Source organism: Pungitius pungitius, chromosome 1 (genome assembly GCF_949316345.1).
Source record: "Pungitius pungitius chromosome 1, fPunPun2.1, whole genome shotgun sequence".
NCBI lineage: Eukaryota > Metazoa > Chordata > Actinopteri > Perciformes > Gasterosteidae > Pungitius > Pungitius pungitius.
Window position 1 is genome coordinate 33,430,024 of NC_084900.1, and position 26,901 is coordinate 33,456,924.

The 26,901-nt window shown below is 42.5% G+C and overlaps 2 protein-coding genes across 4 annotated transcripts; one reads left to right on the top strand and one right to left on the bottom strand.

The window, feature by feature from the left end:
* Positions 1-205: 205 nt before the first annotated feature.
* Positions 206-26,316, bottom strand: LOC119222776 (uncharacterized). Of its 2 annotated transcripts, XM_037479648.2 has the most exons (18): positions 26,294-26,316; positions 19,971-20,011; positions 19,205-19,333; positions 18,591-18,665; positions 17,896-18,069; positions 17,483-17,628; positions 17,078-17,266; positions 16,121-16,691; positions 15,669-15,831; positions 12,236-12,347; positions 11,151-11,241; positions 9,221-9,307; positions 6,990-7,142; positions 5,645-5,774; positions 5,476-5,508; positions 5,020-5,117; positions 4,152-4,235; positions 206-1,152 (listed from the first exon to the last, which is right to left on the bottom strand). In XM_037479648.2, the coding sequence occupies exons 3-18, from the start codon at positions 19,319-19,321 to the stop codon at positions 1,051-1,053; spliced, it is 2,325 nt and encodes a 774-aa protein (XP_037335545.2). In that variant the 5' UTR covers positions 19,322-19,333; positions 19,971-20,011; positions 26,294-26,316; the 3' UTR covers positions 206-1,050. The 2 variants fall into 2 exon arrangements, with proteins under 2 accessions (XP_037335545.2, XP_037335544.2); XM_037479647.2 differs by lacking the exon at positions 26,294-26,316 and having other exon boundaries at positions 207-1,152; positions 19,971-20,368.
* cd40 (CD40 molecule, TNF receptor superfamily member 5) lies at positions 21,454-26,025 on the top strand. 2 transcript variants are annotated; one of them, XM_037479651.2, is made up of 9 exons: positions 21,454-21,581; positions 21,948-22,029; positions 22,783-22,905; positions 22,990-23,136; positions 23,230-23,323; positions 23,732-23,790; positions 24,200-24,289; positions 24,383-24,426; positions 25,176-26,025. In XM_037479651.2, the coding sequence occupies exons 1-9, from the start codon at positions 21,528-21,530 to the stop codon at positions 25,455-25,457; spliced, it is 975 nt and encodes a 324-aa protein (XP_037335548.2). In that variant the 5' UTR covers positions 21,454-21,527; the 3' UTR covers positions 25,458-26,025. The 2 variants fall into 2 exon arrangements, with proteins under 2 accessions (XP_037335548.2, XP_037335549.2); XM_037479652.2 differs by having other exon boundaries at positions 24,383-24,408.
* Positions 26,317-26,901: the final 585 nt, after the last annotated feature.

The following is a 26,901-nucleotide window of genomic DNA, read 5'->3' on the forward strand; positions in this document are numbered from 1 at the left end:
TTTAAGTGTCTCAATCGTCACTCAACCATCAATGAACCTTTTGTGACAGCCTCATGACTTTTGAGAGGCTCCAGAGCAGCGACCACATGCAAAACTATTTCAGTGACATTAATATTGGTGCACCACCCTGAGACCAGGAACTAATAACCCAATGATTGATCCAGTCTCAAAATTGGTGTACAATCAATTTGTTTGATTTGTTAACATTTTAATTAGTATTCAACGTTATGATTGAACGGCGGAGGTCTGAAGTATAGAGCAGACATCCAAATATCATCATCATAGACCATGCAATAAGAAATCCCCAAAAACTGCTCTTTACAATATGACCGTTAACATTATTAACAAATGAAAGATTAAAATGGTCATGTCTACTCTGTCCTCATTTAAGAGAGCTAGAGGGACCTACGGCCTCCATATTTCAGATATCTTTTTGCATCCGGAGAAGTCGAAGAAGATTTTTCCCCACCTTGCTCCACTCGATGGCACCACCCGGTTGGAACGTGGTTCTACACCTCCTCACAGGACGTCTGCGTATGGCGTTCGTGGCAAAGTTCGTGGCACTTTTTTGGGAAAGGAAAACGTTGAGGCGAGATGGAAATAATCACACATCCAGAGTACAGCAGCCTGCGTTGGCATCCAGAGTGATTTTTTTTTTTGGTTTTTGTTTTGCTGCCAGCAGACAGCCGTGGGTTTCGGCAGCACACCTCGGCATCCAAGCGTTTCTTAAGACCCAGAGGTTGCAAATCCTGCATTAATGATTTGCGTCTCAAAATAAAGTAAACATCACAAAAACAACTCCTGAAATGAAATACTGGGACACAACAGGATCAGTTTAATATTCACAAAATGGATTTCCACTGGCATCCTATTGCCCCGTCTAGGAGCTGTAAACTTCATACTGCATGTCGGCAATACATCGCCTCCACGGATCAAAAGTACAAACAAGCTCATACAATGACGTGTCTTGGTGTTCCTCCCCTGTGATTAAGAATATGCTCAACACGCAATACGTTTATAAGTGATCTAAATTTACATTTGGCTTGTGACTCAAAGGATTTCAGCATGGGCCCCCTTGAATTCCTGGACAAAACGACAGATCAATCCAAAGAACTCCTGAGAGTCTCGGCCCGCTGGTTCACAGAATCTGACCTTGACGGGAGGAAAAAAAGGATTAGAAAAACGAAAAACGTTCAAATTCAAATTAAAAAAAGACCTTTTGATCTCTACGAAAGATATTTTACAATTAGCACCTACAATCTCACACATAAAGTGTCTGGGTTGTGCAAATTCTTCTTAACAACGGTGTAATCACCTCATATGCTGCCTCAGCATGCAGTCCATTCCTTGATTGCACTTGTGCAACAAGGTAGACACACACTGCTGAATTAATACTCACTCTTAGGTGGTTCAGGCTTGCTGGCACAAAAGATGTGGACGTAATTATCGAGTCAAACGTTATCCGAAGGGGTCACGGCGGCTAAGTGTTCTGATTGGCTCATTGCATGCTGTCGACCATGCAGGCTGAAGTTAAGGCTCAAAGCTACTCTTCTTTTTACGCTATGGTCGCCTTTTTTTGCCGTTGTTGTGCTTACAATATGGCTCCGTGGTAGCCTACCAATGATTACATCTCTTCTTGTACGCACTGCCCTAGGTTGAAGGAAGCGAGGACACTTCAAGAGTTCCTTTTACGCCTTCATACGACAAAAAAATAAATTAAAGTGCGTATAAGGTTTTTCTAGTTTTTATCCCCCAATTCTGGTTCATAGAATGACACTAAATACTTTCCTTTCAATATATTTCCTATGAAATAGTTTAGATGGGTATTTTCCAGGAAAGCACATTTCCCAGGATAAATCCCTATAATCCCAGAAGAATCGATGCGTTTTGTATTGGGTCGGGCCACAATTGGTGAGAGACATGATTGACGTCCATGTTAGCATTGAAACAAGTGTTGTTATCAACTTTTATTGCTGCATCGTTTGTTGTGTTGGCTGAATTCAACGTCAGCGTCGTACATTTCAGAGCTAACTGTTCCTCACTTCTGGCTCTCTTGTGGAGACACAAGTCACTTGAGACGAATCGTAAAGGTTACGTCACTCGTACCTTAATATAGAAATCAGTCCACGGGAACAAAGGAAGTTAGGAATGGTCCTATTAATAAAGTTGAAAAAATGTGTTCTTGGCAATAAATAAAACCAAAAAGAGAAAATTTACACAGACCCTGTGAATACTTTTTATAATCCTGCAAAATGACAGTTTTAGGACCACAAATTTGACGCGTGTAATCGCGTTGCTTTTGCATGTTTGTTATGCAAAGGCCTCGTTATGAATCCCACCCCCCCCCCCCCCCCTGACTACATGTGACACCTCTTCCCAAAGCTGCTGCTCTCTTGCACGACACTGCAGCCCAGTCAGTCTCAATCATTTCCTCCAATGCTCCCGAAGGGGCTTATTGTAAATGCAGGAGGTTTCACACACACACACACACACACACACACACGAACGGTGTGTACACACATAAGGGGAGGAGGGGATGGATGCAGGTGTTGCTGGCGACTAAAGAGGAGGCTGTGTCCGTCTTTAAATGCAACTGGTCCGATTTAGTCTGAACAATCGAATGGACTGATGGGAATATGCTGATATTTTTTTGTTAAATGAAACTTTCCTATTGGAGTATTCAGTGTGTCAACCGTGTCCACTGATCCAACTATTGTTTAAGCATTAAACCCTAATGATGAAAAACAAATCATGGCCTGAAGGGGACACTGCCGTTAAAGGTCAACTTATTCCATTTTAAAAGGCCAAGGCCACTAAAACACTAGACCACTTTCATTAATACATGGAGGAGTGACTTGTGTTAAGAATAATAAGGAATATGACTAAAACATCAAAGATTTATCTACTAAGGTACTTGCACTAAATAAATAATGGGACATTGAGTGGGCTTTGTGCAGTTGTAATGTACTGCATAATTATAAACCCTGTTTGGAGGGTAATTTGTGTGTATATGTAATGTGGAAATGATTTCACACAGAGTAGTTTTCAATTTTTATGTAATAAAGATAATCTCGCCCAGAAAATTTAATTTCAGTAGATTATTTATTAAACTTTTTTTTTTTAAAAGCCACGTTTATTCAAACAGGCTTCTTTAAACAAAGTTTAACTTTATTTTTGCCGAAATACACAGATCCTAAAAAACTCAATGCAGAATAACTCAGTGCCACTCACTGTGTTCAGTCCACTCGCCCTTTGCTTAGTCGTACAGTACGTGAGTTGTGGGAAGAGTTTGCAGCACACGGCAATCTAATTGTGAGCTTAATTTAACCCAATTTCCCACCAGTCCCAAAGCTCACAACTCACACTTTACTATGTCAGTGCTCTAGCGCAGCAGCCAGGGTGATTGGACTCTCAGTGATGATGGATTGTCCATAGAGATATGAGAAGGGAGAAAATATAGGCATTAGTTTTGTATTGATTGTTTTTGGTGGGTACTTACATATAAAAGAAATAGCACCTGTTAAGATGTCAAAAGGAGGCTTGAGCTCTACAAACTTAATCTAACCGAGCTGTTGGGCAAAAGAAATGTCCTCCTTTTATAGATGTAATGAAAGAAACCACCGGGACCACTGCCTCCAATGAATCTCACACGTGTGACAGGAATTTTCTTGGTGAGAGATCTGATGTCAACACAAATGCGGAAGGCAAGTCAACTTCTGAGACAAACGCATTAAAGAATATAATCATTATTGAGTCCATAACCGGAGATCACTCACATAACGGGGATGAGTATTGTGGGCTAATACATTGCCAAAGTGCCCATTGATGGGACATTGCGGATTACAGGGTCAAGTTGCAGATATTATCCAAAGGCGTAAATAGAGAGTATTTTAATTTAACAAAGCAGCGACGTGTGCCGTTAAATGATGTGCAGTTAAGCACAGTGTCAAATGCATTATATCCCAGGAAGCCCTGAAGGACAACCATTGGACAGTAACGTGTCCTCTGAGACTTCTTCCTGGCGAAATGATGTTCCCAGTGCGTGGGCGGGGAGACATTGGAAGATGAGAAAGAACCGTACTGGAACAAAGAACTATGGGTCTCAGAGGCTGCGCAAAAGACATATATTGAAATAATAACTTGTGTATTACCAGTGTGGCGGAGTAGAGTTTCTTCATCTCCTCGCATGTCTTCGTCAGTGCCGAGAGATCCGTGTTGTACTTTTCAATTGAAGCCTGGGTACAAAGAAAAGCACAATAAAGTCATGGTGAGGTTTTTTTTTTCCATTTGTTCAGTCAATCACTGCTCCACCCTTATAGCTGCTGTGGGTCAAACTCTGCACAGCCTGTGTGTGTGTGTGTGTTCTGATTCAAATGCTTCAACAGCAGCACCACAGGCAAGACCTCTTGTAGTAATATTAATAAATGTATACGTTTATTTCATGCTAATCTGTGATTGGCCAAAAAGAGGATAGCGCTTTTCCCAATGAAGAACCCGTATGCAACAGTTTACATTGCGTTGTTCCTATGGGGATTTCCAAATCAACTTAAATTCTTCACCTTGTGTGTGATAAAATGGCAGTAACTTTATAGTTGCTTTGAAAGTATATTAAACAATGAAAATGATAATGTATGTGTTAGCCAAAGCCAGTTAGCTTATTGTAGCATCCCAGTTACTGCGTTGCAGTCATATGCTGTAGCAGTTTACTAACAGGCTTCTAGGCTACACAGAGATAAGTAGCCAACTATTCTAGTAGTAATAATACTTGAGTTTGTGGCCCTTTTTCAAGCGTATTAAACATTTACTGCTTTGTAGATGAAAATCAGAAAGCCTTGTTAAGGTGGTGGTAATACAATGATGTAGTGGCAATGGCAACGTGCAAAGAGAGAAGAGGAAAACATCACTATTTTTCAAGACAAAGACAGTGAACAAATCCTTTGTACGAGAATCAATGCAAGTAATACCGCTTTGATTTGGAAAATGCACATGGAGGCATAAATACATAAACACAGGATCTACCTTCAGGTCTTTGTAGAAGTTTTGGTGATGAACTCCAGCATTTATCTTCTTGTAGGTTTTTTTGTACTGAATGACTTTCCGCAGTTCATTCTTCAGGACTGAAGCAACACACACACACACACACACACACACACGCACGCACACACGCACACACCTTGGTTACCATCGATCATATTCAACCACTGAAGCAAAAAGCTGTTTTTAAATCCCAAGCTGTCTCCTGTGTTATCCTGTAAAGTGAAATATTTGTGCTCGTAGCAACTGTTCCTGTTCCTTCAACGGTAAGTCGTCATCATCAAGACGACATGTGGGGGTCGCATACATTTCCTTGGCAACTATAGTGCTGTTCCAAAAAAAAAGCAATATAGCTAAACTACAATTAGAGAAAGCTCCAGTAAAAGTTGCCTCGGCACATCAAATGCTATTAGTAACATTAGTAAGATGTGATGTACTCACCATCTACCTCTGCGGTCAGGCCTTTGATGGAAGCTTTCCAACAAAGAGAGAAAATCAAAAGCAGTGACACACACAGAAAAAACCCTCTTCACTAAGTAGACCTCAAGTGAAAAGGTACCACAGTGATTCTTTGGTTTGAATCTTTGATCAAATCTCGATTAGCAAATACCTCCCGGGACAGTTTCAAATTCTGCCAACTCCTGGGTAAAAGCGGTCAAGCTCGGCTCATGCAACATGATCTGCTCCACAAGGGCGTGTAGCAAGGTGAACTTCCTGTCTGTCCCACGCAGCTGGGTGAGCTGGAGAGGGAGAGAAACACAGAGATGAAGGACAAGGGCACGGCCTGTGCAGACCTCCTGTCCCCCCAGTCACACAGCACACGGATGGGTTTTAATATCTCCAACAAAAGGTTTGCCTTGGATTTTTCATTATAAATAACTTTGCTTGGAGAAAGCATCCAGTCCAAGGGACTTTATTCATCCATCAACACTTTTACTCCCTTTTCTTGGTGCACTTTACGGCAAGACTCACTCACAAGATAACCAAAAATGTAAATTATGGATTAAATGTATGATGTGGGAAAAAAAAAAACGTATACATGAACAAAAAATATATAATTTGCAGGATTTGTCAGTTCAAATAGCAGCGTTGTGTGTACATATCCCTACGTCACTGCCTGTTTGGGCTTTTTTGCTTCAGAGAAGTGGCTCTGCTGTACAAAAAAATGCAATATAAATTAGAAAATAAAAGGGTGTTTGTTAATTTATCAAGCCCCTAAAAAGATGTATTTCTTTACTTGAAATAAATACGAATGAGCCTATAATACAGTGTCTGACAGGGCTTGAATGGTTAATTGCTTGTGGTGCTTATAGAGCTGGTCCCAATGGAATTGGATAGGCCCACATTTATATTGAGACGAATTTATTCCTTTAAGCAATTTATATAATTTTTTGGAGTGAAACATTTAGTCTAAAGGGACCTCATACTTTTTCTAGGTTATGTTGTTTATCACTTTGAAGGCCTCAGCACCACGAATACAAAACGTGCACCAAGCATCGACGCTCACAAATAACCGAGGAGAACCAAACGATGACCCGAGATAAACCACAGCGTACTTTTCGCGCCTCCAACAGCAACAGTTTGCTAATCTCAATTAGACCTAAAACCACCACGAGGGAACACAAGGCCTCGGCTTCATCAAAGTGAGCTCGGGGCATTCCCCAGTGGGAAAGAGGCTTAACTCTCACTTCTACCTAACCCAAAAAAGGTAGAATCATCCCTTTAAAATAAACCAGGAAAAAAAGGGTCCTCTGACTGACTGCAGTCAATGACGATGTACTTCCAGGAGATGCAGCCCCAAACCCATAATTGTCAGAAGGGCCGTGCGAACGACCCGAGTGAACCTGAGCAGAAGAGAAAGTTGGAGAAGCCCTGCTCTGTATATCAATGAGTCGTCTTATTAGCCCCGCGCGTCAACTCTGTCAAAGGTCAGGCAGCGGCGCCTCGGCTCCTACATTCGTTAAGGAGGAGAGGCGGAATCCCTTGGCCTTTTCCTTCATGGCGTTCTCGTTGAGGTAATTGCCGATGGCAAGGAGGTACTCCAGCACCGAAGCAAATGACCTGCAGTTGTTCAGCTGCGTGCACATTCTGATCTTCTGGTTAATCAGCTGAAAGACAAAACACAGGAGGCACAGAGTACCATTTTTTTGTTTATATATGTTTGATTTTTTTTTGCAATTGAAGGGCAAGTGACTCATTGGCTGGCAAAAAAGAAACTCACGGCTTCGCTATTTTACGTGATCAGGATTAACAGCGATCTCAACACCTCACTTGACCTCACAACATAAAATAATCAGAGGTTTGCTGTTTTGGAAAGATCATGATTTGGTATGAAATCGTGTATCAAGAACAAATATCCCAGCTACTGTTGGGTATGAATGGAAATGATCCCAGAAATAAATTAAAGTGGGATTTTAGGTTTTGCAAATGGTGTGTTGGAGGAAAACTATGGGAATCATAGTCCTTGACGGAGAGCCAGCAACAACACTCCCACCATATGCTGCTGTTTTAAGAATAACTTCCCGGAGCCTGCAAGTGGGACAGTCTCAATTAGACAGAAGAGAGAGAGAGAGAGAGAGAGAGAGAGAGAGAGAGCAGATATCCAGCTACATTATATCTTCTGGCTTTGCAGAGAACCATCTGTAGCAAACTGTTGTATTTTGCATGAAGCATCAATGAACGAGCTGAGCACAACGTTACTCATCTCAGCCGGCCTCCTGTAAATAGGATCCTTGTGTTCATTGTTGGTATATGTCAAATATAGGTCAAGCAAATTGTATTTGTGTTTTGTGTCAGTATTCCTGTTTTCTCTTCATTTTGCACATAAATGCAATAAATAAGGCTGGCAGTACTTTAACCTATTCAGTTGTTCCCTTGTACTGGTTTAAAAAAAAGGCTTACTTTTGTTTCTCTGGTGGAACAAGGAGCAGTCATTGACCGTACTGTTAAAAACTGCTCTTAGTTTGACCATGGAGTACCACTGTACGTCGGAGCTCCGGGGGGGGGGGGGGGGGTAAGTGCAACGAGGTGAGAAACACCCCCTCTCCGTCATGTGTTTCCCTTAAGAGGTCGGTCATGTTTTTGTCACAATTGCCGGATTTAGAGAATTCTGCCACAGAGAAGCCTCTTCGGGCCTGAACGCATGGTGTTGTGATGCGCGATTGAATCTCAGAGAGCCAAAATGAATACAAAATGACCAAATACCGAGGTTTGTTCGAAAAGAATTTCACCGCTTCCATGCAGCAGGAAAAGAAAAAACCAGAAGAAGAACGCAAAGAGTTGATTGAAACTTTGGGACATCGCGAAGCTTTCTCTTCGAAGCTATCTTGGAAACAGTCATTTTGTTTCTCCCTGTGTTTCAACAAAGACAAATGACTCCCAAGAAATCGATGGGTTACAGTGACTGTTATCCGCTGTTTTCTCTTTGTTCTTTTAAACAGTCAGCAGACGAGCGGTCAGGCCCGAGGGCGCCGGTGTAGAACGGAGCTGAGGCTTCAGAGAATCGTATCAAAGCAAAGCGCCCCGAGGTGTTCGGGTCCGACTGCAATATGTTCACAGCCTGCAGTCCTCGCCGCCGATAAACAAGCCTCCATTAAGGTGGTAACAATCAAGTCTGATGCCAAGGTCCAGATGCTCACATTTTGTGGAAGGGTTAATAAAAACAAAAATGTTTCATTAAAGAGTAGCGTTGTGTGTTTTCTTCATTAGGTTTTTTTCTGTAGTGCTTGCATTTGATGAAAGTCCACAAGTTTGTAGAAAAAAAGTCAAATTCATAAATCTACAGCTTTCCCCGGTGCAAACCCCAAAGTGATTTTTATTGGGTTTCTTTTACCCGATCTACAGAAAAATGGAACTTGATTTGATTAAGATCCATTTTCTTTTCTCCTTCAAATGCAGAGAGGTGTCTTAAAGTGCCTTTCATCCCTTTCCATTCTCAAGACTCTTACCTATCCAGCAATCTGAAATTACTTTACCGACTTCTTCAAACAAGAACTCCAAACAGACGGAAAATAAAGCTTTTACCTAGAAAAGTCCCCAGATGCCCATTTACATCTGAACATTACCATTTGCATTACAGAATACATTTGGTTTTAGCCCTTTTTGGCTTGTGGGAATGGAACCGACTGTAAAACAGCTCGACCTCTGATGCAACCTCCGATGTGACCTCGCAGATGTGTAAACTCACGGGCTGCAGGTCCTTCATGCCGATCGGAAGCTCCCTCAGGGTCAGCAGCAGGTCGAGCTGTGTGCTCAGCAAGGGGATGTTGCACATCTGTAACGGGGAGAACACGTCAGTGTGTGCGTGCGTGCGTGTGTGCAGAGGAGCGTGTCGCAATGGCTTCATTGCAAAAGCCCGTTTCTATGTGGTTCTTCTAAATCATCTCCAACAGCGGGGCGCCGTGGGGAGGTACATCTGTTGGACGGCTGCATGTCGCTCTCGAGTCCTTTGCTCGACATTACCTCGGCCACAGGGGGGGGGGGGGGGGCGGGGGAGTGCTGCGGCCCTGTCCACCGGCTGATTTAACGGAGAGTCTGAAGGCTTGACACCTTGATGCGACCTTTGAGTCGGTGCTAACCCCTGATAAATCATTCAGCATGGTCCGCCCGTCTCGCTGAGGCTCAGGTACAATCTCCCCGAAGCCAAAGGACACTGACGAATGGTTAAGGAGCGGTGTTGGGACCAGCGTTGGGAATCAAGACGTGTGATGACAGTCGTTTATTTGAATGACTAATGTAAGGTTAAAAAGATCATGCTGAGGTATCGATTTTCATCTTAGCGCCTGAGCAAAGAATGCGTTCACACATTCTGAGTTTCACGTGTTCAGATACTGACACAGCAGCAAATTTCAGATTTAAAAATACATCTTTTTTTTTTTTTTTTCCCCAGAGCGATCACGTGGCGCATGATATAAGAACATACAGTGGAGCACAACGAACTCCCCCCTCTTCCCAGGTTTGATTTATCTCAGGGAAAAGGTCAGTGCTTCCACACTAATATGCTTTTAGTTTCCATTAATGGTGGAACATTTGTTTCCAGATGCCACTCTTGTATTCTCTGCACACGTCCTGAGAGGAAAGTGATTCAGAACTGTTAGACAGAAAATCAGACCCTTTTATTCTGTCTAAATAAAACCCGAGACTTTAGAGTTCACAGCCATGCCAGCAGGGCCGGTGAGACCGGACTTCATGGCAAACATTTCATTCAAATCTGTCAGGGATCACTTGTGTCAGTATAATTCATCCTCCGGGGAGCATGAATCTATGGAGAAGATTTCAATAAATATTTAAGGTTTTTTTTTGTCCGTACGAAAGTGTGGAGTCATGTCTGCTGGATTGACGGACAAACACGGCCATTCGCTAAAAAGCACTAATAAAAATCACTGCAGAGGGATGCATGGATTATGAAGGAGTGAACATTACAGCACGACTGAGGTGGACTTTCCATATATAATGTATTTATTTAAACTGTGTGTCACATGGAAGACTCATTTGTATCCAGGTAATAAATGATGAAAAAATCATTCAATCGTGGAACTGAATAAAGAACGTGTCAGCCCCTTCATTGTCTGTAATTTAATCATAATTAAAGGGGGAAATGTGTGGAATTACTAAACATCACTGAACAAGATCTCTAAGGAGTTTCAAATGTTTTCAATTAAGTGCAATATTTAAATACACAGGTAAGACTGTTGTGTTTTCAGAGGTATTCAGCGTGGCTGCGGTCAGCATCGGGCCTTCCATAGTCACAATGTTTCAATAAATCCCTTAGAACTGGTGTCAAATATTCCAGAAAGGAACTGTGGGCTGATCCTGCTGTTCATCTGTTACCCCTCTCGCATATTTTAGCCAACTACACATGACTCAGATGAATACCGGGCATGCTGGAAGGTGATAACCAGATGAATGGTAAGAGCTTGTCATCACACCCACAGTGTGTTAATGAGGCGGAAGGTGAATTTCTACTCCACAAGCCCTTAGGAGAGAGAAAGGGCTGTTTTCTGCTTGGTTCCTGCTTTCACAAATCCAATCCTAAAGAAAATTACAATCTCTCTTACAATTCTTTTAATCAGGCTTGTGATATTTATCATAATAATATGAGGAATGAAATTCTTTACCTCCATCATGTACTGGTCCACAATATGCAGCTCTGCCACAGGTCCTTTGTGTGATTTGTACATTTCCACGTCACTCAACATGGGGATGTACCTAACATTAAAGCAAAAGTAACACTATCAGTACACTTGTTAGATGCCTTTCTCGGATAAAACACGCCATTAAGTAGCCCGCTTTTGAATTTTTGAGCTTTTTCTGAAAAATGTGGGAGACTTCTACCCAAAGTCACATGAATAAAGGAAAAATCCCAACGGCTTTTTGTAGAGGGAAGTAGTGTGATGCTAACTTCCAGTTCCATTACATCATCCCAGTAACCCTGCACTCAATACATCCAACAGCCCCCCCCCCCCAGTCCAACATTCATTTTGTGTTTAAAGCCAAGTGAGGCCCGGCGCTCCTTTGAGAAAGCCAACAGCAAGACGCTAATGGGAGCCGCCATTTACACACGCGCTGGTACTAAATGTGAACCCCGCTCATCTTGAACGGAACTTCCTCCTCCTGTCATTTGTGTGCGAGCGAGGCCGTGTGCCACGGGAGTGCCACGGGCCATTAATATTGCAGCACCTGTTGGGAGTCGTCCTTTCAAAATTGTATTCCTCAGGCGCACGCTCAGCGCATTAAAATATATATCATATTTTCATAGAATGAATAAAATACTCCGCGCCGCGCATTAGATCGCTTGCCTTCCAGGAGGTCAGCGTCCGAAGCCACAGACTAAACCGCGAGGAAGAGTCAAGAAGCATTTTACCTATTCCCAGTGTTAAGATCCCAGGGGAGTGTCAATAGTTTCCATCTCCGCAAATAACCACAGATGAAAAATGTATTAGTATGCTGCTGTGGTAAAAGGTTTTGGCATCTTCTCTTTAGTATTAGAACACTGCAAAGACGTCTGTGCAAACTTTTCACATTGGCCTGACTTATGCACTCACGTCCCTTGATGATTTGCTAAGCTGCTATTTTTTTCAGAGGGGTTTCCCCCCCCCCCCCCCTGCCAAAGAAAACACATCTCAAGTCAAGTCACTCACCTGCAGTTGTGACACTCACGGGAATGAATAAAAATCAGCGTATTTCTGGCTCAAAGTCATACCTCCTGAGAGAGGTGATGTGCTCATCAGACAGGCCTCCGTCTTCCTCATTAACAATGAACAGTTTGTCCTTCAGCTCTCCCGCTCGCACCGGGAAACTTTTGAGGAAAATGTCTAAAAGAAAAGCAGATGGGAAAATGGCGCATGAAAGCTTTCCGGTTGACAAGTTGTCTTCTGTTCCTCCGATGAAATGACTCAAAACACACTCGAAAAAGACACTTTTTTTTACTTTCCCCAATGCACAAATTTTCATTCTATCAACTCAAAGCTTTCAATTTCAATTTTCTTATACGAAAAAATGTCTAAAATTGTGCATAATTTAGGAGCCGTAAGAAGCATTCGTTAGGAGGGAGATTCAGGAATTTCAAGACATGACAAATACTGTATATTCTTACAAAAAAACAGCAATCTGCTTGTCAGACACTCAAGCATTGCTTAAAAATATCACATAGTTTTATTTTTTTCATGTTGGGAGGTTGTCAAATAAATCAAGTAATAAAATAAGGTTTTTGGTCGAAAGTGGAGCGTTGCATTTCTGTCACAATAAAAGATTTTTCCTTAATTTAAGAAAGAGTGTAAGAAAAGCTGAATGAGATCCATTCAGCAGTCAACACGAAAGCAGTCACGAGGAATTCCAAAGATGCCAAACTATTTGTCTCTCTGTGCTCAAAGGTTGACTTTCAACCCACGCAGTCTTACTGAATCTAAAACGTCGATCTCATTGAAAATCTGCTCATGACAAAGTTAATAAAATAATATTGTTGAATGTTAAGCAGTAATCAACACGTCTCTAAACCCTTGACATTAAGAACCGGAGACATGTCTTTTCCCTCGGCGGCACTAACAAAATCTTTCGTGTCACTTTTTTTTTTTTTTTTTTTTAAATGAGGAAACAACTTCAAATATCACGAACAATGTTGAGCACTACTACCAAAGTCCTCCAGAGTGAAGGTTAGGCCTCTGGCCTGAAAAGACACCGTGGCAATCAGGCCCTTTGTTGATTGACACTCAGACAAATTGGAGTGTGGACATGGAGAGCGTCCCGCTGGGCGCAGGAAGCCACAGGTGTGCTTTTAATTAAGAGTGCCACATTTCCAGGCTTTAAACACGCTGCTTGCACAGGGGCTCTCGTGGTATTAAAAAAAAAAAAAAAAAGACTAAACAATGTAGCCAATACAACATACAGTACACAAGCAAACAAAGCATCAGCCGGCATGTTATCTATCTCTGCAAAGTTATTATTCTGAAAGCCTGTCGCTGGGGTCAAAATCCTGGGAAATCGCACGAAATAATTGACTTGATACTCGTTCAGCTCAGACTCCAGCAGCGCCCGCTGCTGCAGTGAAAGGAGAAGTGAATCTTAAAAGGACTCCGGTTCTCGGAAACACCACCGACTCTGAAAGTACACTCGTATACGTTTCGTACCGGTCCACGTAACTTCCCACAGGGGAACATTGTCTTTCTTGATCCACTGCAACTATTTGGAAACTATATTTTTAAAGTGAAATCGAGATTGTAAATTGAAAACTTTGATTAGAAGACAAATACTGCATTGGCTTTTTAAAGAAGGCACTAACTATTTAAGGTATCTTGTCACATTTGTCAACTCTATTAGCAGTGGAAAGTATCTCCACCTCGACCGATTACATGGGTAAAATACTGCATGTACAATAATAATCACAGTCAGAGGGGAGATGTTTCTACAGAAGTAACTGGTGACTGATTTGATCGAGTGTTGGAGAATCTCACCCCACACAACGACCTGGTATCTCTGTCTGTCATCCAGGCCTTTCTCTCAATAATGCATTCCATCAAATCAGTAGGAACTACAAGCTTGTTGTCAAAAGATTAGTACAAGTACAAGGTATTCCTGTAGAGGACTTATAATAATCTGCAGATGGCTGCAGCACTGTCCTGTGGACTCTCTCCACAGCGGATGGGGGCTCGCTTGCCTTGAAGGATGCAGTTGATTACCCAAGAAAACCACTCAAGACTGCAGTACAATAGTAATAAAAACCACCTGCTCAAGCTGCCTCACTCCATCCGCATCAGTTGTCTAAAAGCAAACAACACAATGTTGTTATAGTAGCCGTATTGTGTGTATGATTGCATTTTTAACAGTTGCCCGTTTCGTTGTCAATGTCCTTGTGATACCATTTGATGGAGTACATGCAGACTGTCTGCTGAGCTGTTGCCATCAGAAATTAGAAATAAAGATGTTTTTAATGCTGACTGTGTCGCAGTGTGAGGGAGCCAGATGAATAGATAGTGTGGCAGAGAATAGGAAATCGACTGATTAAACATAACAGGTGATATGTGGTGATAAACGTGCAAACAAGTGTGTGTGTGTGTGTGTGTGTGTGTGACTGTGTTGGCGATCCCAAGAGATAGACAGGGTAGAAGAGAAAGAGGTTCTTATGGCCAATTTTTTTTATCTCTTCCCGTATGTGGCATCGATGAGATCCGAATCCCGGGGGGATGAAAGGGGGGCAGCTTTCCCTCTTTGGTCTTAACACATATACGAGTCTCTAAAAGAGATATATATGCAGAGGCTAAACTACCGAGTAGTTTGTAAGAGAATTCCAATGAGCTTCCAGTTTTGATAGTTTAAGTCAAGCTTGGTAATAATAGTTGGCATTTCCAATGCATGAAGTACTACTTTTACGTCCTCTGACCATGCTTATAGGTCAATGGGACCAAATTAGGAGGGACGGGGAGACACATAGTCTCCCTTGCTGTTCAAAATGTCACATCTTTCTTGACAGCCTGCAGCAGAAAGGTGCATGGCCTTAGGTTGCCTGCAGGCTGTCATCAATCAGCTCCTGCTTGTGACACAACCGAGGATTCCCGGTCAATGCGCCAGTCAAAATGCTGGGACATTCTGTACGAGGACATGAAAATCACTCCGATTTCATGAACATGACAACTCTAAGTTTCTAAGATGTTCTGCCCTGGTTTGGGTCTAAAAATGTAAAAGCCACGTACACAAAAGTTAATCAAAAGCGAAAAGCCATTCGGAGGGATGTAGAATATGTTCCACTTCACAGTGGCTCTGCAGGTTGTGAGGATTGGTGACAGACTGCCCCCTGCAGACATATAGGGGGAACAGCCTCAACTGCTGTTTAGAAAGAGATACATTTATTGACCCTTTTCAAAATACTTTTGGGAAATTAAAGTCTAACTAACATTGACACTGCTTCTGCATAGATCCTGGTTTGTATGTGGTGCTTCCATCTGCCGGGTTTTATTTCACATCCCTACTTCTAATATACTGAAAGAATAAGCTTCCTTAATTGATACAGACTCCAGTGGAAAGCCTTCACGTTACAGCATGGATTTATGCAAACTCGCCCTTTTGGGCTGTAAAAAAATCAAATGAAATCTATTGCAGCAGACAATGTTTATGATTCACATTTTAGTTGTTGAGCTACTCACTAAAGGTGTGCGCGATCTTCTGGTTTAGCATAATAGGCTGGTTGTTGCTTGGCTCGGCCGCACAGAACGTCCCCAGATCTTTCACGGCAAATTGCTCGTATAATCGCGATGTGTCGATTTCAATCCTCCCGCTGCACTCCTGTACCCAGAACGATTTTGCAATCTGCCAAGAAACAAATTAATTCAGGACTGAGACAACTACATTGCACGAAGAAATCAATGGGAACATTTCAAAAGAGCAACAGCAGGGAAGCTAGAACTTCCCAGAACAAAGAATAATGCACAGCAATGATGCAACGTGATCAAATAATCAAGTTGAACAAATTGAACCTGTCTTTGCCACAATAATAAAACACTGCATTTTAATATGAAACATGTCCACTAATGAGACATTTGTTAAGCTTTATAAGTAAATGTACATATAAAGTACAAATATTGATTGTGACAGTTACCTCTTTGCCAACTACGTCCCAGTGGAAGGCCTTGGTGAGCGGCGTTCTTGGCTTCATCCCGAATTTTAAGGGGCAAGGGGGTGGGGCTGGAGGTGGGTTGCTTGGCCATGAAGGTTCTTTAACAAGCGACGTTGTGGATGAGGGTGTGAGGGCTTGTGGGAAGGTGGGTTTGGATGAGGCTAAGACATCAGGGGAGGTTGGCGATGGGACGGGAGGCGAAACGTCAGGCCCGATGACGTCAGTCTTGCTTTGCCTGCGAGGTTTCGGAATAGGCTTCGCGCGACTCGCGTCTGATGACTGGCCTTTATCGCCAGAAGGGAGATTTGCATTTTCGACTGCTGGTTGGTTCGTATCGTCCAAACCGCCACATGGCTCAAGCTCCGAGTTGGCGTCCTCTCCGTCCTCAGCTATGCTGAGATGTGCTAGAGGATTTGGTTTCACAGAGCTGCTTCCGTCAATGGACTTCGTCTTCCAGCCCGAGCACAGTTCGTCGATAGCCTGGACCCAAGCATCTCGCTCCCTCTGGACGGACCCGGGGGCGGACGTTTGATCTGGCGGAGGGACCCGGAACCTGCAATAAATCCACACAACTTCACTCAACACCCCCCCATTGGCTGAGATTTCTCTGGTAACTGTTACTCAAGGCCTAGATTTCTTCACTCGAAAAAAAACACCCAATATGAAATAGAACTGCTCTCAAACCTCCATCAATGCCACGCAGATATCTTGTAATAACGTCTGTACAGAGATCACTTCACTTCTCTTTGGCCCATGCAACACCCTGTTATGAGAAAATTGGCCCAGCTGATTTCCCTTAATCCTGTTAACAAACATCTGGCAACGTAACCTCCTTAGCTGAATGCAGAACCAACTGCTGACTGAAAAAGACACAAAACGTAGACTTTTCCAAGGTTCTGCGGTCATTTGAAGACAAACGCGTTGATAATTCTCACTCACTGGTACTCATTTTTGTGGGTGATCAGTGTGAACATGTCGGCGATGTCGGGTTTGTGTACGCTGGTGTCGCCATCCGACAGGTGAATCACGATGGACGAGGGCCCCGAGGACGTCCCGTTGCCGTTTGCGGGGCCACGGTGCTTGAAGGGGTCGAGCGTGAGCTGACCCGGGTGCAGCTGCACTTCATATCTGTAACAAACCGGGGAATGTGATGTCGGCCACAACAACAGCATCTGTTAGGACTTTTGTGCGGAAAACTATTATATCAGATATCACATCTCAAATTAGAGTGTGGGCGCAAAAATAATTCACTGTTTGAAATTTTTTTGTGAATTTGTAACTGAATTTGTCTGAAACTCTTTCTCATTGCTGTCTCAGCTACACATTTGGGTGAAACATCCGTACTTCACCCATTTGAAGGAGGCCAGGCCGCCCCGGTGCAGCAATAAGACGCCTTTCTGAAGACTCTGTGATGCATCAGGCTGCTGAAGTTTTTCTGCATCGTCACTGTATATGTTCCCATAAATGATCTGATTCACAAGCTGTATCATCTGAGTATCAGGAAAGAAAAGTCCCGATGTAAACATCCGTTACAAAACAGAAAAGAAAAACAAGACTTGATATCATGGCAAGATATTAGTGTTATAGAAATATTGTGAGAATAGAGGTTGTCTTCTCGCCCGAAGTTGGCTGGGATAGACTCCAGCTCAATATCAATTTGGTGAACACATTTTTGGATTTTCTCAAAGTCTCCAAGCCGTAGCAAATGATTTTCTGGTTAATAATATATTTAAATGTAGACATTAATATGAATTCACCGTGTTCTTGTCCTCCAGCGAAGTGGCCTCCAGTTCATAATCATGATGACCTTTGAAGGAAATGGTGAACCTAGAACCAACTCCATCGTCACAGCTTTTGACAAGGAGGAAGGGAAGTTGTCGTTTGATGATGCCTTTCTCAATACTGCAAAGCATTTTGGTGTTCAAATCGATCTGGGTTTGTCACAAAGAGAGGGTTCGAGTTTGTGCACATCAACTGCAACACAGTCAAAATGGATCATATTTCATCTTCTGAATTCTGAGCTAGCAGGCAGGTCCAAATCAGAACTGAATCTCAAGAACTATTGATGGGATTGCCATTTAAGGTTTTATAGACATCCCCACATGTTGAGTCTGACTGACATTGTTGGTCACCTGACTTGTCCTCTTCAAATTGAGTTCACATGTTCATGTTCCGCTGAGGATGAGTTGGAATCCCTTTGAGGATCAATTAGTTTTGGACATAGTGTACCACATAAGGTACGTTTTCAGCCTTAATCTTTGGTTTATGGTCGTTAACCTGCCAAGTAAATTACCCTCCCAAATCAGCCTGGTAAATACCCTGTATGCTGCACAGTATACATTCTGTACATCATGTTAGCATAGCCACCGTGAGCATTTCAGCATGCTGAACCTCAAAGCTGTACACGTGGCCTCCCAGAGCTCCAGGGATGGCTAAATCATGTTTGCCTCACCTGAAGAACCCTCTTCTGCCATCTGTAGTGGCTGTGTTTGTGAACACTGAAGTTGTACTGCAAGGTTTTAGGTTCCTAAAACCGCCACAAAAAAAAAGAAAAATGGTCAGACACGAATACCTGATGGGAAAGAAGCGTCATAAGAACACGATATCCTGTGTCCTCTATCTGTTTCTTGCTAAGGAATGTACACCAAACGGCTGCTGCATTCCTTTAAAAAAAACTGGGTTATTCAAATTGGCCACGGACAGAGAAACCAACCCAGCAGGCTGAGCAGGACATCGGCAACAATATTTGCGGGACATATTTCCTCCAAAGTTCCTCAGTCACAGTCATTCAAAAAGCAGTTTTAGATACATTTCTTTAAACTGATTACTGTATGCCTTGCAGAGATGGGGAAAGCTGTAAACACGACATCATTGTTTTTAAGCCTCCAACTTTACTGCATTAGTTCATGTCCACGGCTTTCCTGTTGTTTACAACAGCTGTTTCCAGTGAAAAAGCACTAAAGACTCCCCTGCCCCCAATTCTTTATCGAAATAGAGTAGAAAACTACGCCGTGCTCCACATCAGGTTAACGCACTTCAGGATCACAAACACAACAGTTTAGAAACCTCTTCGGCCGCTGTGTTCGGTTTGGGCAGCTGCATCCCGTCCTTCCTGGCCTGGTTCAGAGCATCTTCGATGGACAATTCTCCGCTCTTCACCTTATTCAAGATGATCAGCTGCATCTCATTGGTCAACTGAAATGCAAGGTGCATTTTCATTCTTTTTAAGAATAAAGTAAACTCTATTGTGAACTAAGCATACCGTATGTGATCCATTCTGGTTAATATTTCCCAAAATATGCATGGTGGTGTGACCAAAACTAGCCCAGTAAAGTGTGCTAAGCAAACAAATCATAGAGTTTTGCGCCAACGCCCTCCTTTAGCGCTGTTATACTTTTTTGTCATTTAGCAGTCATGCAGAATTGTTATTCAGCAATATTTCACCAGAAATCCTGTTAATTATTTATGGAGGCTGATAAGAGAGATTAGTTGTCTCGGACTTAACGCTCTGTGAATGTAAAAAGGAACAAGTTTGCTTTAATCAGCATTTTGCATCTTTCAGATGGACGTACTTCCTTAAATTAGTCATTTTGCATTTCTGAGTAAAACATTGTTTTCTTTGTGCGAAACTCAGGTCAGGTTGAACTGAGGAAGTAAGAAAAGCTTTAAACAGACCTGTAAATCTCCCGGTTCCACGAAGGTAACAATAATGGAAGTGAGGACTGATTTACAGAAGTGTTGATTTTACACTTTTACGATGAACTAGGACTTCATAACGGTGCTGAAAGGAGATGCTTGCTCGCTTTTTGAAGTATATCAACCTAAATCTTACCTGTGGCAAGTCCTCTGTGTGTCTTTCCTTCTTCTTTGATCCTAAATTTGGCAACATAACTGTTTAGATTTGACAAGATAATCCACACAGCCTCTCTGTGCATCCAACAGGTCCTCTGTTAATGCGAAACAATATGAACGATTTCTTTCCTCACGGCAGACATATGATTGAAATTTGTTTCCGCCCCAGAGAGAAAGCAACAGTGCTGTGATTTGTGTCAACGTCTTTACGGCCGTCCTGTTTCAGCTGAAGATTAACTTCTGTGGGGAAGTGGTAGGTAGAGGCAAGTAGAGGCATTTGGGCCACACCCACCTCAGCCCTGCTCAACCTGTTTGATGTCGACAAAGCTGTAACTGCAACAACACAATGAATAGAGAAAAAATGGTACATTTTACCTTTCACCCACCCTTCAATTATCCATTGCTAGAGTTAAATTTACTGTTAACACATAAAGCTACTGTCACAGTTTGGTTCTCTTTCCTGTTTTATTTTGCAGTTTCTTGTCTCTCGTGTCTCTGGGTTAACTTCACTTCCTGCCTTGTCCTGTGATTGCCTGATTGTCTCCACCTGTGTCCAATCACCTGCACCTCCCTAGTGTATTTAAGCCCTGTGTCCCTGTTGTCGCTTGTCGCGTCATTGTCTATGTCAGTCGTTGTTGGAGCACGTCTCAGTTTTGTTAGAGAATAAAGAGCACAGTTTTTTGAGAATTGTCCATGTTACTGGTCGTTGGTGCACATTGTCATGTCTGGTTTTGGAATAAAGAGCACTTCGTTGGAAGACCCTGCGTTTGAGTCCTGCTTCCGCCTGCACCTCCACCCACTCTGACAACTGGCCTAACCAAAGCAGAAACAAAAAGTAGACAAATGAATATTCTACTAAATTTGAACAATTTATAGTGTGTTGAGTTTTGACACCTTCACTGGTCTGAATTCAACAGAAGCACCTTCCCCCAAGTTGTACAGTGAACATGTGGGAATCCCCTCCCCTCCCCTTGAGAAAACTTCTTGGGGAATCCCTCGATCTGTAGTTTCAGCCTCTCAAGGCTGCGTGACCGACAACATGCCTGTTTTACTCTTTAACAATGCAACGTGGTATTGAAAAAAACGAATAATAATACGACTTTACACTTGTTTCTTAATTGTTCTACTCAACCAGGACGTAAAACGGCATTTAAAATGAATGAATAAATACAATTACAACGGCTGCGAAAAAGTGAATAAAAAAAATAAATAAAATAAAATGTCATCATTAGATTCCTGTAGCGTGTTAACTATTAAGTAAGCATATGTTCACATTTATATTACTTGTACGCTACATTTTATTCCGTGCGCAAACCCTCGAGACAACGAATCCTAAATTTCCCCGCAAACAATTAACGAAGTGACGCTCAATTTGGGAAATTTCGGAACGGTACGATTACTTTACAGGAAACGGTCAAGTAGAGAGAAACACCTCCCCCCCCCCTACAGGAAATACCCTTAGCTCAGCTCCTCCCTCGCGCTTAAGAAGGAAGATTTCAGACCAACATCAACACACTGCAACTATCAACCCTCCAAGATGCGTCTGTTCCTGCTGCTGCCCTTTGTGGGATTGGGATTGATCGATTATTCGGTGAGTAATACAATCAATATGTTGATACAATGTATCGTTTAGTCGTGGCATTGCTATGATGTTGTTTCAAATCATTTAATTGATGTTACACTACAATTCACAGCTATGGCGTATTTCGAAATTGTGCGCGTCTGTTTAAAAGTCACTTTCACTTTCGTTTTACTCGCAGCTGTGACCACGCGAATGTCCTTTTTCCTTTTTTATAATGACATTAAAGGAGATTTAATGCGGCGTTCGGTTTTCCGAGTAGACGACTTCTTGAAATGTTCGGGACTTTCCGTCGCGCCTCTTTTATTAAGAGGAAGTGGACCCTTCGTTCGCAGGGGACGCGGCTCTCGTTCACGTGTCACATGTGTCGTCCCACAGGCGCTGACCGCTGCGCAGCCCCGCTGTGACCCACTGACTCAGTACGAGAAGGACGGAGAGTGCTGCAAAAAGTGTGGTCCAGGTGGGTGAACACACTGCCCTGGCGGAGGCGGGTTCTTATTGACCACACACAACACGAGTGACAAAATGGCCCAGAAGCATTAACATCTGGGATGTTATTTAACATCTGGTTCAATAAACATGAAACGGTGTACAGTACAGTATTTAGAAGACTCAGATGAAGATTTCTGTTTAACATTTGATTTTGCTTTGCTCTTTTTCTTTGTCTGTTTCTGTTTCACTTTCCACATCCCAATGTCCACACCACGAGGAATAGTCTCACTTCTGGGAAGTCCTCTTATTTGACTTTTTTTTTTTTTTAAATTATTATTAGTTTTCATTGAATCTAAAATAATGACAACGAGATGTTTACTGCCTCCAGCTTTTGATGGCCTTCTCATTTTCACTATCTAAAAAAAAAAAAAGTGAACTGAATGTTACTTCTTGTTTTTCACTTCATTTTTTGTATAAAACAATTTGATTAGAGGGGGGTGTTGGGATTTTTTTTTTGTTCTCTTTTTTTTAGGTAGAGGTTGTCTGTTTCTATGCTAAGCTAACTGTCCCCTGGCTGTAACTTGGTAGTTTGCAGGCGGATAACAGAATGGTATCAATTGACCTCTCAGCAGGAAAGCCTATTTCCCAAACTGCCTAACAGTGCCTTTCAGCGACACGTTCCCTTTTAATGGATACACAAAGACGGAAATTATGCACAGGTTCATTCACTACTAACACTTGTCCTTACTGTGGGTGAAATACAGTTCATTTACCATTTCAGGGACCAGACTGTCGTCCGGCGGGTCTTGTCTGGATCCTCTGTGCACAGAATGCCCAGACGGTGATTATCAGGATGCATACACCTCTTCAAACAGTTGTCAGCGTCAACCGTACTGTGACCCAAGTAAGTACTGAAAACTGCTGCTCGATGTACACAGGAAGACTTTAGCTTGATGCAGCACTGCTCACGCCGTGTGTCTACTTTCAGATTTAGACTTCAATCGAGTCGTCAACAAGAGCAAGAAGAATCGGGTGGCCTGCATCTGCAAAGTGGGATTCCACTGCTCAAGTAAAGCATGTTTGACCTGTGTGGCGCACACAAGCTGCAAACCAGGGCACGGCGCTCAATCCACAGGTACGACGCGTGTCTTCGGCTCACGTTCAGTGTATAGAGCGCCCGGCGTTGTGTGTCGGTCAACGTGCTGAATCTCTCACCCTGTGCGTCCAGGCAACCACACGCACAACACGGTGTGTCAGAAATGCACAGAGGGCACATTTTCCAAAGGCGACTCGTGGAAAGGCGTCTGTGAGAAATGGACAATGTAAGTGCAGTGACCTCAAATTCCCACCTGAAGCCTCAGGTTACCTTTTAATCTTTGCTTGTGTACTGCAAAAAACAAACCTTCACGAGAACCACATTTCAGAAGCAGGGAAAGCCATGGAAATTATTTCTAATGAATTATTAGTATGTCATTAATAAAGGAAATAATTCAGAAAATCTACTTAAAAGAGTCAAGGGAAAATAACAGTACCATTTAAAATATATGTACCTTGAATAGGAATCTCAAGGCAGGCCCAAGAAAGAAGAAATAACATTAATATCATGTTCATGTAATTGTCACTTTAGCAGAGCACCTAATTCCCCAAAGGTGTATCCAAGCTTGAGTCTGTGTTGAATAGGACATGTAAAAACCAAGATTTATCCTTTAACACTGTGAAATCCTTTGCAGATGTGCGGATGGATATTTTGTTGAACAAAGCGGAACAGACGTATCCGACAACATTTGTGGTGAGTTGTGCGTGGGCGGACCAACTGTAGTTTCTCACACATTCGCTCTCTGCACCTGTGTGTGTGGTGTCTCTCGCTCAAAACCAGACTACAGTATGGTGGGCGATGTGTTGACTCTCCAAAGTGTGTGTTGTGGTTTTGAGTGTGTGAGTAACACCTTTCATCCAAACATTCTTTGCACTGCAGTACATCCACGTCTCAACTCCTTTTTAACTTGAATTTCTCTACTTTAAAACATAAAAGTGTGTCGGTGATTTGCTGAAAACCCATTTCCTGTTAATCCAATTTGCATTGTACTCAAAGTATCCCATTATCCTGTATTACTGGGGAGGATAAATGGTGTATAAGGTGCTGCAAGGATCAATATGTGGTTCATGTTTGTTTTTTTTCTCTTTATCTTGTCTTGCAGCGGAATCACTGTCACATACAATCACGATCGCAGTCGTGTGTTTTGTGGGTCTCCTTGTGATCACAATTGCTTTCTTTTGTCTCCGCAAATGTAAGTTTTCCTTTTTAAATGCTTTGTATGACATCTATAAAGGGTTAAAGTTTCAGTAATCCTCGTACTTTACACATGTTCTGTTTTTTTTAGGTAAACAAGGCGACAAAAAGGGGGAGGTGAAAAAGATTTTGATGGTACATTGTTGACTGCAATACACTAAATAGTAACCAGTGGCAATTACACTCTGAGAAAGAGACATTATTGTTAATGCTGGCTGTAAATAATTGAAAACAAAGTTATTTTACCTCTGCAGTGTCTCATTAGTACTCACTGATTTTATATTTTGAGTTTTATTTGCCTTCTTTAGAGTTAGATTGACTTCATATCTGCTCGCTAAATATGGCGCCGTAGCCCGAGGGTGGTTAGCTTAGCATCGCAGTAAGATTAGAAACAAGGAAAAATAGCTAGCCTCACTACTAAACCAGTTGCTGTCATTTATTTTTAAAAACAACAACATTGTGTTTTTGAACAGAACGAGTCAAGCTGTTTCACAGTATTTATGCTAAGCTAACTGACTGCTGGTACTAGCTTCATATTTAGCCGACAGCTATAAGAGAATAAATATTTTTATGTCGTCTACGAAACAACCGAATAAAGTTTAGTTCTAAAAATGTCACGCTATTATTTCAAATGACATTTAATCAGGGGTCTACGTGGTGTAACTGTGTTAACGGGGTTAAAGGACACCACGTTTCTAACTATGAGGAGGTGGCGTAATCACTGAAATTCAAAGCATGTAAACAAACTAAGAAAGTTTAACTGTTGACGTTGAATTTAAATGTTGATGATAGAAATCCCACTAAAACGTTTTCTATGCCCACAACTGAAAATATTCCACATTTCTTCTGTTTCCACGTGTGAACACTATGTCACTCTCTCGCAGGGCTGTTTTGAATCAAGTTCGGGAGACAAAGGGGAGCCAGTGAAGGAGACCAAAGTGCTGATAACGAACCCAACGGACCAAGCTGAGGAAGAGTCCCTGATGTCTGAGCTGCTTTCCAAGGAAGAGGCCGGCGTGAGGACGCCGGAGGAAAACGAGGACGAGCTGAGCCTGGCGTCACCTGATTTAGTTCTGAGTGAGAAGGGAAACTTTGTGACTCAGGAAAATGGGAAATCGACGATCCTTTCCCGACAGGAATCCCAAACGCAGACGTTTACCAACTGAAAGCAGCTTTTGTCGCGTGTCATCATGAATGCCACCTGTGTAATGTAGCCCGTTTGTACATAATTCCCCTATTAAGATGTCTGATGTAGCTGTCAGGGTGGGTGCTGGTGCAAGGAGGCAGGACCCAAACGCAGGATTCTCAAAAAACTGTGCTCTTTATTCTCTAACAAAACTGAGACGTGCTCCAACAACGACTGACATAGACAATGACGCGACAAGGGACAACAGGCACACAGGGCTTAAATACACTAGGGAGGTGCAGGTGATTGGACACAGGTGGAAACAATCAGGCAATCACAGGACAAGGCAGGAAGTGAAGTTACCCAGAGACACGAGAGACATGAAACTGCAAAATAAAACAGGAAAGAGAACCAAACCGTGACAGTAGCTTTAAGTGTTAACAGTAAATTTAACTCTAGCAATGGAATAGAAGTTTGAAGTTTAAGATGTACATTCCACTCCTGTTCATGCCTTGAACTAGTGCCATGCATCTATGCCATTGTTTTATATGTGTTAATTGTATTATTTTGTATTAGTATAAATATTAAAAATCTATATTTTCACTCTATGCAAAGTTGTGTTATGGGTTTAGTTGAGTATGAAAGACACATGAAGTTTACAAACATTTGCTTTTGCATTAAAATTCATGCCAGTGCAATATTAATCCATGAGAGTGTTCCTTTTCCAGCTATTTGTGAGTGTGTCATAATACCCGGAGAGCTGTCAAGAGAAAGTAATGTCCTACATCCGCGTGTCGAAAATCCTCACTTAAGTCCTGATCCGTTGGTTTCCATTTTGGAAGAATGGCCGTGCTAAAAATGAGAGGAATCAGTTACCTGCAGTTCACCTCTTCAGTGGAGCCACGAGATGATGGGGAATGTACGGTGGCCGAGAAGGTTCAGACAAATACAAAAGCAACAACACAACCGCAAACGCCACAACACAACACGAACGCCGCAACACGAAAATACAAAAGCCACATCACAACCGCAAATGCCACAACGCAACACGAACGCCGCAACGCAACGCGAAAGCGAAAACGGAAGTAGCTGCCCACGGGAGCGAGCGTATTTTGGAGGAACGCCCACGGGAGCGAGCGTATTTTGGAGGAACGGAGCTGGAGGATGGCAGATCGTTTAAGAAGTAAGTGAAACATGATTCCTTACTTTAACTGTAGCCGCAAGGAATCATGTTTCACTTACTTCTTAAACGATCTGGCATCCTCCAGCTCCGGTGTTACGTGCCGACTGGGTTTTTGAACCTACTGGTTTGGCTACGCGTGCGTGTTTGTTTTGCCCCGACAGCGGCAGATGTTGTCTGCCTCGGTCACCTGATCCGTCACACAGTCGCAAACATATTTCTGAAAATGTTCAAAATGTATCCCATATCCAATGCAGCGGTTATGATTGTATAAGTGAGCACTACATCACTGCCACGTATAAAG